At 43.0% G+C, this 12,872-nt stretch overlaps 1 protein-coding gene across 9 annotated transcripts in view; it reads left to right on the top strand.

Annotated features, from left to right (window-relative positions):
* Window positions 1-12,872, top strand: part of ABCC4 (ATP binding cassette subfamily C member 4) — a 222,594-nt gene that overhangs the window by 143,008 nt on the left and 66,714 nt on the right. For all 9 annotated transcript variants that reach the window (XM_057532602.1, XM_007196842.3, XM_007196848.3 and 6 more), the window contains one exon: window positions 10,236-10,315. In XM_057532602.1, the coding sequence (XP_057388585.1) occupies window positions 10,236-10,315 (80 nt within the window). The remainder of the gene's footprint in view (window positions 1-10,235; window positions 10,316-12,872) is intronic.

Below are 12,872 nucleotides of genomic sequence, written 5' to 3' on the forward strand. Positions count from 1 at the left end.
TTCTTTTCTTTTTTTAAAATTAATTTTTATTGGAGTATAGTTGATTTACAGTGTTGTGTTAGTCCTCTGGGTTTTCTTGGGGAGTTGTGTTCTGAAGGGACGAGTAACTTAAAGGAAGCAAATTGATTAGGGAGGAGCAGGAAACCACAAATGTTTGACCAGGTTTTTGCTGGACGGCAGTTGTGTGGATCAAGGGCTTTTATGGCGGCTAATTATCTGCCCTGGGAGAAGTGGCCATAGCTTGCCTTTCCTTCAGGTGGAAGGTAGGTTCCCTGTCTCTTATTCTTTTCCCTGCTCAGAGTGAATAAATATTTTAAGTATGTGGGCAACTGTGCAGCTCTTTACTTTTCCTTTGGGAAGAAGAGAGTTGCTTAGGTATGGTATTGAGAATAGAACTCAGGAGGATTTGCATACGCCCTCCTGCCCAGGACTAGCCCAGCACATCCTGAATCATGCAGATTGAGCTGCCTGCTAAGTGGGGAAGGAAGGAATATCATGCACAGGCATTTGATGTCTTTTTATGGGGGAACAAAAGAGTTTTGATTTTTTTCACTTGGAGTTCAGCCTGGCTATTGTGTGGTAGAGGAGGCTTAATGAATCATTGTTTAACTAAGATCCTGCCAAGTATTTGACCATTAAATAGCCTCCATGTGTATAGAGTTCTTCTCTGACAGACTCTTATTTGATTGTGATTAATTGGCATTGAATTGGTGTTTAATTACCTCCCACGGAATCTGAGAACAGTTTGTGTTCTGATTAAGTTATATGATGTAAAACCCCCCCTGGCGCTGGGGAAGTCAGCTCTGTCCTTGCTGTACCTGCTTTAGTGCTGACAGGCCGACCTCTGTGGTTGCTCAAAGCTCAGAGACTGTCTCAAAGTATCAAAAACCCGTACAAATTGGGATTTCAGTTTTTCTTTTAATATGCAAAACTTTTAGGAATCAAAATTCAGCAGAAGTCTGGAAAGGTTTTCTTTTTATGTTGAAATTCTTTTTAAGATATTCAGGGCTTCCCTGGTGGTGCAGTGGTTGAGAATCTGCCTGCTAATGCAGGGGACACGGGTTCGAGCCCTGGTCTGGGAAGATCCCACATGCCACGGAGCAACTAGGCCCGTGAGCCACAACTACTGAGCCTGCGCGTCTGGAGCCTGTGCTCCGCAACGAGAGAGGCCACGATAGTGAGAGGCCCGTGCACCGCGATGAAGAGTGACCCCCTACTCGCCACAACTAGAGAGAGCCCTCACACAGAAACGAAGACCCAACATAGCAATCAATCAATCAATAAAAAAATAAATAAATCTTAAAAAAAAAAGATATTCATTGGGCTATGTTAAACATTTTATACCAATGGATCAGCTTCCTCATTTCATAATGTGTCACGGTGTACACACACGTGAGATGTAAAGGGGGAGAGATCCACCAGCTGGACACACTGACGATGGAGGGACAGTGGGGCCGGTCTGGTTTGGGTGTCACTGCCCTTAGAGAACAGATGGCAGCAGAAGAGGTAGGAGATGATCATTGTGGGGATAGAGTTCCAAATACGGGGTGGAGGGCAGGGGGAGTTGCATTTTGGCAACAAGCCAGGTCGCAGGAATGACGAGAGATACTCAAAGAAAAAACCATTATATCCCAGAAACCAGCATACAGGACTATTTCAAAAAGAAGGTCATTAGAAGTGTTATCTGCTACAGAAAAGGTCAGGATGAGTGAGGATGGAGGGAAAGCTGGCTGTTGGTTTTAGAAACTAGATGACGGGTGTAGAGAGGGCAGAAGATGGCCTGGAAGGGACTTGTGGGGTTTTTGAATCGGTCATGATTCCGTCGTTTGGCTAAGAGATAATGTGTCTCCTAAGCTTTTTATAACTGACAATAGAATACATACAATTATAACTCTTAGAACAATATTTCCACTTATCACTTTTATCTAATATTTGAAAGGAGTACAGTAGTTGAAAATGATTTTTTCCCCTCCTTTATTTTTCTTTTAAAAAAATCATTGAAGTATAGTTGACATGCAGTGTTGTATTAGTTTTAGGTGTACTGCAAAGCGATTCAGTTATTTGTATATGCATATCTGTCTATCTAGGTATCTATCTTTTTTGAGGTTCTTTTCCATTATAGGTTATTATAAGATATTGAACGTAGTTCCCTGTGCTATACAGTAGGTCTTTATTGTTTATCTGTTTTGTATTTAGTAGTGTGTATCTGTTAATCCCAAACTCCTAGCCCTAGTTTATCCCCCTGTCCTTTTGGTAACCATAAGATTGTTTTCTATGTCTGTGATTTGTTTCTTATTTGTATAAATTTTTTCATCCCCTCCTTTGTAATGGTGTTCTTACTTTGCAGTTTTCCCTACCAACAAAGGTCCACGCACTTACACTTAATACAACCCAACCATATTTGTGTAACATCTATTGGTGGTCCCCAGATATCCACACGATGCGCTGGAGACCAACTGAGATCAGATTTGGGTGTTGGTTGATCCCACTCCAGCTCACCTTCAGTCACTTTACATTGGGTGGGTAGTGGGAGGTACGATTGTCTTAAAGTTTAGTCACGTTCTCACACCAAATGTTTTGCTGTCCTGTTTCTGAGCATTACATGTCCTTGTACGTGTATTAGAGATGGGACAGATTGATTTCGTGTGTTGAATGGTAACTTCCTGATATGTGCCTTTGTGGAAGTGGGACTTCTCTGCTTAGATGAAAGCTTTATTAATAGGTGGTTTTGCCTGTATCGCTGTGGGAGCACATTCCCCAGGTGAGACTGCTCCACGTTCCCCCGCCCCCCAAACCCCCTCCGATCCCCATTCTTCGGGAGGTATGAGATAGAGACTGCGCATTTTACCTTAAAAGGTGGCCAAGGTGCACTGGGCCAGGAAACAAAGACCTTAGAGACAGTGGTGCATTCCTGTGGCAGGAGGAGCCCCGTGATAGGTGGTGTCCTGTTCCCTCAGAATCGGCAGTTCTCACCTGGCCCCCGTCTCTCGTGGCCACCCCGCTTCCTGTGGTTCATGGTTTAGGTATCCCCTGAAATCATGCAAACTGCGCACATGGGCATTTTCCAGTGGACACGCTCTGTAGGTTTCACCAAACCTGCAGTGTTTCAGAGCCGCTGTCTTAGAGATTTTTCTGCCTTTTGCTGTCCATTCCTGACCTTATATGAGCTGTGAGCCAAACTCCTGCATGACATATGCACGAGATCCAGCGGTAAAGGAACTAGCCTGGTCTAGCTTCCTGACCCTTTTCCCCCCAATGCTTAGGAGACGTAAAATATCATGGCGGCGGCAGCAGCACGGTTTTCTGTGTCAATTTGTGGGGTGTATCCACTCCTTCAAGGTCAGTCCCCTTCCAAACTTAGCAGTGCCTGATGTGACTTGCCCTGTGTCACAGGACAGGGTAAGGCCTGGAATGAGGTGGCTCTCAAGCCCTGGACTTTGCTTCTGTCCTCATTCATTCTTTTTCAGTCATTTGTTCACTTGTTAATGCATTCATTCCATCTTCAATAACTTGTATAATTTAATTTTGAGGTGGGGTTATTTTAAATGTTTTGCTTTAATTATGGTTAGCCAAGAGAGAATTCCTGGAACTCTTCTAACTCTTCTAATACTCAAAGCATTCAGCGTCCAGTGGATGCTAATGGATTCAACGTTAGCCAATCAGAAGGGGCTGGGCTGTCAAAGGCCAGTTTGACGATCACCGTTCATACCAGCTTAACACCAGCCCTGCCTATGATTTTACTGTCTCATCCTTATTAGTACATTTTGAATAGAGTTTTCAGATGTGTCCAGTAAAATAGCTCTGTGTCATAGATGTGACGACGTGAGTTTTCTTCGTCTCCGTAACCCTGGGTGCAAGTCCCAACCTGGCTACTTTACAGCCGAGTGTCATTGAATTAATTTCCTCCTGCCTCTAAGCTTAAGCTGCCTCTTCTGTAAAATGGGGACAACATCTCGCTCATAGTTTTGAGATGATGCGTACGTAGTTTCCGGCACTTAACTTGGTGCTCATGTGGTGTTGGTGGTGTTCTAGAAACCAAGCAGAACGACCACAAGAAAAAAATCCCACCAGATCTCTGGTGTGTAGCACAGGCAGCCCGGTGAACCTGTGCAGGGTTTGTCTGTGGGCACAGCGGCCAAGACAGAATTTGTCCTCGGCCGTCGGCTGGGAGCTCTCAGACTCTCTCTGGCCTGGGTCGGATGTGTAAGATGCACGCTCGCTCCACCAGGCCCCCTCCTCAGGACTTCCTTCTCACAACCACGGCTTTGACAAGAGAAGTCAGACCTCTTTGTGACTCTAGGCAGTTTTCAGCAGGGGCCCCTTAACACTACACTCTTCTCCACGCCCGTTCGCACACAGGTTCTCCCCTGTCTTAGCTCTCCAGCTGGGCAAATATTTGTCCTCCCACCCGGACAAACTCCGCTCTCCGTCAGTCCGTCCTCTGGCCTCCTTCTAAGCGCTCAGGCTGTGTTTCCTCCAGGAGAACCCATTAGCCTGGCCCTGCCTAAGCCTGCAAGTCAGTGACACTGCCTGGTGTCACCCGCTGCTGTCGTGGCCCCGTCTTCGCGCTCTGCCACCACCAGCACCTTGGATCGCGGTGCCGGGCCCAGCGTCTCTGCACGCGGGCCGCTGAGCTGAGGTGTCGGCGCGGCCACTTCTCACCGGGGACTCTGGTCTGAAGGGCCGGGTGCAGGGCCGGCAAGCTGCACGAGGCAGTGTGTGAGCAAGTGAAACTGGATTAAGCACAAAGGAAAAAGAAAAAAGGTTGGACTTGGTTTTATGACCCAGATTCTATTTTTATTTCCCAGGAATTGTTAATGGCCTTTGCTGGTAAGAGTATGGCGAACCAGACACTTCATATGTATTTCCCCATGCGTTTCCCCAGGTTGGAAGACAACACCCAGCAGAAGAGAGTGCGTGAAATATCAATAGATATTGAGATTTGGAGACAAACCATTTATTTATAGAAAGGCTCGTTGTATAGATTCATACAGAATATGCTCAAGCACCCTCTGTATGTGAGGCATTGGTCCAGGCACTGGGATAACAGCAGTGAATGAAACGGGTAAAACTCCTGCCTTAATAACGTCTATATTATAATTCAGTTTCTGTGACTAAAATGGAGACAAGTGGTTATTAGCTTCTGGAAGCAAAGAATGGAATTTCAAGGGGCCGTGAGAATTCCCTGTCAATCCAGTAGTTAGGGCTCTGCGACTTCATTGCCCAGGGCCCGGGTTCAATCCCTGGTGAGCCACAAAATAAATAAATAAAGGGAACATAATTATACATGTTGATAAAACCAGATTAAAGGTTCTTGAGACAGAACATCATCAGAAACGTTCAGGTTGTTCCTTGTTACTCACAGTGTGGTCCTTTGACCAGCCAGCATCAACATTACCCTGGGAGTTCTTAGAAATCAGGAATCTCAGACCTCACCCAGACAGAGCTCTTGAGAAGTTACATTTTAATCCAGGTGCCTTGGAGATTTTCATATAGATTATAGCTTAGAAGCATTGTTTTGTGTGTCTTGGGCTCTTTGTGATCAAACTTCACTTGGATGCACAGGAGCCTTCAAGGTCCTGGAACTTTCACCCCTGTGTTTATACATCGAACACGACTAGAGTGCTGGTGGACTCCGTAGTGATCAGAATTAATCTTTCCAACTGTGCCCCCGATTGACATGTACAAGATGGTCACTAAGTGGGTTCCAGGTCTTACTATATATCTCCCTTCAGGATGAGCCCCGTTTGAAATAATTCATTTCGTAGATTTGTTTTAGGTTTTTGTGTAAGAGTGTATCTGCACAGAAGCGTTCCTATTTTAAAAAAGAAGGTTGGAAAGCCAGTGCCTTTGTGGTGTTTTATTAGTAAACCCCACCTTCTGCCTTGCCCAGCACTTTGCATTTTGTTATAGATTGTGTGAGAAATGTGGTCCGTGTTTACAAAGGGTGTATAATCTAGATGTAAACTCAAGACTAATACACATGAAAAGTAGTCAAACCACTAAATAGATTATACTATGATCTGTTCTGAGAATGTACCCAGACCCCAGGTGGAATCTGGAAGCTCGCTGAAACAATCCCTCACCAAACAAACTGTCAGAAAATGTATGCCTTTAAACATGAGAATCACTTATGTCTTTGCTGAGAGTGTGTGGAGTCTTCTTTTTGGCTCTCCTTGGATGTAGGGTTTCCTCAGTCCTCAGCTCTAAAAGGAAAAATGGAAGTTGGTGGCAAGCTCTGGGCAATAGCACAATGTATCAGCTGAAAGCACAGTATTATAAAAATATTTTTTTAAAAAAGTAGTTGGGTGGAGGTTGGAGTGCAACTTCAGTAGCCTTAAGCAGCCCCAAAGGCTATTGCCATGTTTAAAAACAGTTTAACTATTAGTGCTCAAAATAAAAAAGGTTAGTTTTGTTACTTAAAAGGGTAATTAGTAATTTGAAAATTTAACTGTACAATTCCCCCAACTAATTTTAGAAAGCAAGTCTCTTGTTGGACATGTGGCACTTGTTCTAGTCTAGGCTTTTGGGTTGCTAGGGGCAGAATCTACACAAGTTAGTTCAGATGAGGAGACCTTGATGGAAAGGAAATTGGCATCTCCTGGAGCTGGAACGATGCTGAGTTTCCTGTAACTGAAGCTGGGAACTGGGGTCCTCATGGGAGCTGGGGCCATTGTCACAGGGCTCATGCCCAAAGCCACTTTGCCTCTGATCTTTGCTGGGTAGGGCGAGGCTGGTTCACTTTCCGGGCTTCTCTCCTGGCCTTGTATTGCTTGAGAGGGGAAATCGGAATGACTAGGTGGCTGGTCAGTGAGTTGGCTTCCCCTGGGGAGAGAAAAAATTAAAATTGCACATAATACATTATAGACTTGTTTCAGGCTTGTTCAGGTTGTTTTCTACTTCTGACTTGCCAAATGTGCCACACTGAATATCTTTGATGCACTCGTTAACTCCTGGGTATATGTTCCTAGAAATGGAATTTCTGGGTCAGAAGAGGTACACTCTTAGAGTTGTTTATACATACTGCATGTTGGTCCCCAATATCTTCCTATGTAGTACAGATGGGAGCGATGTGGGTATTCATTATACCCACATCTAAAATGTGACCTGGCCACCAGAATTCATCGTGATTGTTGGCTCTGTGCTTGGATATGCAAGATGGGAGAGGTGGTGATACCACTTTACCCTAAGGTAATCAAGCAGTACCTGGGGTATTGATTTTAATACTGGGCACAAGGCATTAACTGAGACTGTCCATCTGAGTCTGGACAAGAGGCAGAAACCAAGATAGGACACCGAGCTTTATGAGGGATCATTGAGGCACCAAGGAGTAGTTGCTGGAAAGGATATGATTCACTTCATTCAAGTATTTGAAAGGCTGTCATATCACGAGAAATTAGGTTCACTTTGTGTGGTTATAAGGGCAGAATAAGCAGCACAGCTTGGATGTTCCAGGAAGGCAAGATTTGGTTTAATGTAAGAAAGCCCTGTCTAACAGAACGGTCTGAAAATGCATTGGGTTCCCCATGTTCACGTGAACTGCCCTTCCCTCTACCTCCCTGGAGATACTCCAGCAGGGGCCACGTGTCATTTGGGTGAAGAGTCATGGCATGTGTGTGAAGCGAATTCATCATTAGGATTTCATTTGGAGAGTTTTGAGAAAAGTTTAGTACTATGAGGCCATGAACTTGGAATCACACCTCTGGTTACAACAGTCTATTTCAGAGCCAGGTGAAATATTCTGCAAACACCATTCGTTCTCTTAATATTTCTTAGTGCAAAGAAGTAACTGTTGAGGACTTCCCTGGTGGCGCAGTGGTTAAGAATCCACCTGCCAATGCAGGAGACATGGGTTCGATCCCTGGTTTGGGAAGATTCCACATGCCCTGGAGCAACTAAGCCCATGCGCCACAACTACTGAGCCCGCGTGCTGCAAGTACTGAAGCCCACGCGCCTAGAGCCTGTACTCTACAAGAAGAGAAGCCACTGCAAAGAGAAGCCCACGCACCACAACGAAGAGTAGCCCCCGCTCACCACAACTAGAGAAAGCCCTTGCGCAGCAATGAAGACCCAAGGCAGCAACCCCCACCAAAAAAACAAATAAATAAATAAAAAGAAGAATAAGAAGAAGTAACTATTGAACTTTTTGATCTCACATTTTCTATACTTAGCTCATTGGTGAATGAGAGTTTAGTTTTTTGATGATCTTTGACATTCTGTTCAGTTTCTGTAGTTGCTACGAGGGGAGATGGGTTTTTCTCATTGTTTTTGCTTTGCTTGTATTTTATACTCTTTGCCAACCCTTGGTCTCTCAGACATTATGACTCCCACATCTGGTGAATGGTAAAGGGGTGGTTGACACATACTGTGCATCCCTGAGTAGCCAATATCTCTTTTAACACTTTCTAAGACAAATTGTACTTGTTTCCAAATTCTGCCTACGTTAAAAAGTTGTATTTTTCCATTGAAGAAATCACAAGAATTTAAACTATGTCTTTAACATTTTTTGACATGTATATTCCTTATTTGGGCATTGCTGCTTTGAGAAGGTAAAAAATAACTAAATGGGCCACAATATGCATAAGAATATGTGGGGAAATTGCACATCTGATTTTAATGTTCCTAAAGCAGAATTGATTAAATGATTCCCATCTTCTTGCCCCTCGAAGTGTGATCTGGGAAATAGCAGAAAGGGGGTCACCTGACAGCTGGGAAGAAATGCAGACTCTCTAGCTCCCCCCAGCACTCCTGAATCAGCAAGTGCATTTTAACAAGTGGACCTTCCTACAGTGTCTGGTAGACTTTCCCAGGTGACATGATGCTGCAGAACCTGGGGGGAATAGTCATCATCTCACCTTGGTGGTTGAGACCTGTTAACTCACCGGGCATTGTGACTGGCTTCTTTCACCTGCACGAGCCCATTTAATCCTGAGAATCACCTTCTAAAGCAGGCATTCCTAGAGGCTCCGAAAATTTGTCCCTGGTCCTCCAAAGGTGTCACTAAAAGTCAGTTTCCGGAGTCTGTATTTCCTAAGCCTGAGACAGGAGAATTGAGGCCCGGCCTGTAACGGCCTGGCCTGGCCAAGGGCGAAAGCCTCCAATGTCTGCAGCTCCCGGCTTGGGCGCACCCTGTGCTTCCGGTGAGCCAGGCGCCCTGTGGAGGGCGGCCCAGCCGGCCCAGCCCGGCAGCGGAACCTCAGCGCCCAGCCTCTGCTCATTCAGGGTCCAGCTGGGGCTTGGTGTGGAGGGCCTCGGGAGGAAGTCGCCTCTGACAGAGGTCAGGAAGAGCACCTAGAGGTCCCACATCTCACCTGCAGCCTGGCTTCCTGGAGCCTTCATTACGAAAGAAATTCAGCGGCCTAGATAAACACATTTCTCAGGAGTTGCTACCCCAAAGTAGGTTGTGTGCGTGCCTGCGTGTGTTGTTACTTCAGTGCCTTTGAATTTAATCATTAAACAGACCAGATATTTATTACAAATTAGTTCTCATCTTCCAATCCTGCAGCCTTCAGAGTATACTGTTTTGGTGAATTTTGAGAAGGGAAATAAAAGCAATAAGAAATGATCTTTTAGTCATCAAGTAATATTTGTTTTCCTGCTTCCATCCCTCTGGTCTTCTTGGATGCTTAAGCATGAGTCGTGTGTTCTTCACACTTGGTGTGCCTCTGAAAACAACAACTTATTGCCCTGGTAGTTATCGCACAGCTTGGAAATTGGAAGAATCCCAAATTTCCCAAAATGTAAGGTGCTATGCACCATCCTGGGGATTAAAAAATTGCAGAGAGGTTGTAATTAGTTTTCTTTTTTTTAAAAGTATCACTTAGCAAAATTAATTCTGATAAATCAAAGTTAGTGTAACGATTAGGAGTAATTTATGAATTTTAAATTGTTTACTGCCTCTAGCACTTGAAGTCTTAACTAGGATGGATGTAAAAGGACGAAACATTCTAAAATCCACCAACCCTTCCTGATACTTCCACAAGATCCTCTCCCCCCCACCTTTAAAAATAAGGGCCAAAAATTTCAACTGCCCACTCAGTGCCATTGGTATTTTAATATCTCTTTAGGTAACGTCTATTTTTTTTCTTTACCACTGACATTGGCTTATTTCATATGAATCTATAATATATTAAATGCATATGCATTTAAAATATTGTTTTGATTTGTTTATGAATTGTTTCTCTTAAAGGGCCTGTCTGGGGAAATGAGTAATTTCTCATATCCTGTTCTTGCAGGAAGAATTTTGAATCGTTTCTCCAAAGACATTGGGCATATGGATGACTTGCTGCCCCTGACATTTCTTGATTTCATCCAGGTAACGTAACAGTCATATCAGAGTTCTCACAGCGCAAAGCAAAGTGCCTGTTTTTCAAGGCCTTTTCACAGGGACTGAGATGGGCCTTTCAGCCTGACTGTGTTATCTTAATTAAGTAAAAGGCCATGTTTGTAAGAGAAAGGTGTGGTTGTGATCGGGAGGCTGAGTTAACATGAGTGACACCTGCTGTAGGAGTGGCTACACAGTCAAGGTTGGCTTGAAGCAGCGACATGCTTGGTAAGTGGTTCTCCTGCTGCCGTTCAGGTATCTGGCGTGGATTCCCTTTACTGTGAGTGAGCACATTTCACAACAGAGAAACAATCACCTCTCATGGTAGCCTAGATTAACTAAATTATGCATCGGATTACCACAAAGGACAGATATTTACTGCACCGTTTTTTTTTTTTTTTGTATAAAGCCAGGTGTGGTTACTTACAAAGAAAAGATTAGTAATAATGTGAAAATAATACTTTAACAAGGACAATAGAGAGCAGTTATGGAAGATACAAAGCCTTTAAAAGCAAGTACCTTTAAGCCAATAATTTGAGTAAGGGATCAAAGTCATCTCAGAAGATGTCTTTTTTGTTTTTGTAGACAGCTTTTCTTTTAACACATTGATTGCTCTGTCTTAAGGTGTCTTTAAAAAAACAAACCTTCAATCCCACAGAAATACCTTCTACACAGCCTTTGTTTTGTCTGTGGACTTGGAGTTTCTAAAGAATGGTGTTAGGTCATCTGAGCTCTAATCTCATTGAGTACCGTTGTGCGTTTGGGCTGTTTTTCTCTGTTGTTTAATTCTGTCTACTTTTAAGTGATTCAGGCTGAGGGGACTTTCTTTTTCATTTCCAAGTGTTTCGGACATCAAAAGCATTTATCAGAAGGTGTATATTTTCTAAAATCCCAGCTGCTGCTGCTAATATTGATACTTCCTAAGTTTGAAGCCTTTTCACTTTCCCTAAGTGCCAGTTAACATGAACCCATTTCGAGACCAGGAAGGAGAAATGCTGCGGTTATGGCTTGATGCTCCCCATGCCCCCATTTTTTATTTCAATGCTCAAGTGCTCTTTAAGTCAAAACTTAGGGTCTCTCCTGGAGCCATTTTTATAAAAGGAGCCACAGATACTTAATTTGGAAAATCAGCTATGTCAGAAATATCAGTAATAGGCCTGAGATTATTCTAGCCATTCCTGTTAGTCACAAAGAAATGTGCCAATGAATGTAGACTATGGGCAGAGGCCTCCACTGTTTACCAATGTGAAGTAAGCTGTGATTTAGAGGCAGAGTCTTACTGTTCTTCTTTTTAACCCGAGGGACAAGGGTCTAACTTAATCTTGGTGAAACGTAAATACCAGTAGTTCCAATTAGCTGATTTCTTGAATCTAATTGCAATAGTAAATCTCAATATTATTGTCTTCAAGAAAGGAGTTTTTGTATAAAGGATGACTCAGTTATCAATTATGATAAAGGTCTATTGTCACTTATTTTGTTTGCAGGTGTCTTTAAGAAGGCTCCCATAATCCCTTCAGGAAGAAATATTTTCTCCTTTAAAAGATAGTATTAGTTAAATATAAAAGCCCTGATCCCTGCCATTGTTGTTGATTCTTTGAGAGACATTTCCCAACATTCATTGTTTAAATGGTTGTCGGGAGGAATCAGGTGAAACTTAATAAACGATGCAGTAACCGGTTCATCTTACTTTGTGTGCAGAAGCCTTCCTCCAGAGGATTTGCATTCAATGAGTGGGGTTTTGACGAGGTATCACTGGGATCATTTTGAAGTATTTGGACCTGTTGCTATATTAGCAAGCAAAGATTTTTATTAAAGCCACAAAAATGAAGTTAACCTGCCCTCAAAGAAAGGCCAACAAAAATCAAAATGTAAATTGATTTTTTTTCCTTCTTTTTTTGAATTTGGATAGGACACTGTAAAGACGAAAAGAACCCAGTGGTGATCTGGGACTCTTAATGGAATCATGTAAACTTAAAATAAACACTATTATGGTAAGCACATAGAATGAAAACTAATTTTCCAAATCAAATACATTATATTCAATTCATTTTCCCCAATCAACCAAATGTTTAAAACCTGTTAGTTATAACAGCAATCTTCTGGAAATTAATTAGAAGCCTATTAGCTCTGCTAGCTGAGCTGAACCGAATGAAGAGGGTTGCTCGTTACATTTCTAAATAGGCTCCCGAATTAAAGCAAAGGAAGGTCAAAATGACAATCAGCTTGACTCACCTTATGGCTTTGCTTAAGAGGTGGATCTATTTTTTTTTTTTAAGGAGTTAATTTTTTTTTAAGGAAATTTTATCCACTTGGACTCAGTCCTCTAATTTAAAAAGTCAGGATAAAAGGTATCCTGAATATTATCTTTGTTAACAATAACACCCTCTCAAGTGCATAGGAATCTGAAATGGAAGCGACTTTTAGGTCTCTTGTCTGGCCCATCAGCTTCTCTGAAGAGTTTTGTCATCCCCTTTCAGAATTGAGATAGAAAATTTCTTGTGTGCCTTTGATTTTAATGTCATTAGCAAAACGGGCCGCTGACATCAGG

The sequence above is a fragment of the Balaenoptera acutorostrata genome, chromosome 18 (genome assembly GCF_949987535.1).
Source record: "Balaenoptera acutorostrata chromosome 18, mBalAcu1.1, whole genome shotgun sequence".
NCBI lineage: Eukaryota > Metazoa > Chordata > Mammalia > Artiodactyla > Balaenopteridae > Balaenoptera > Balaenoptera acutorostrata.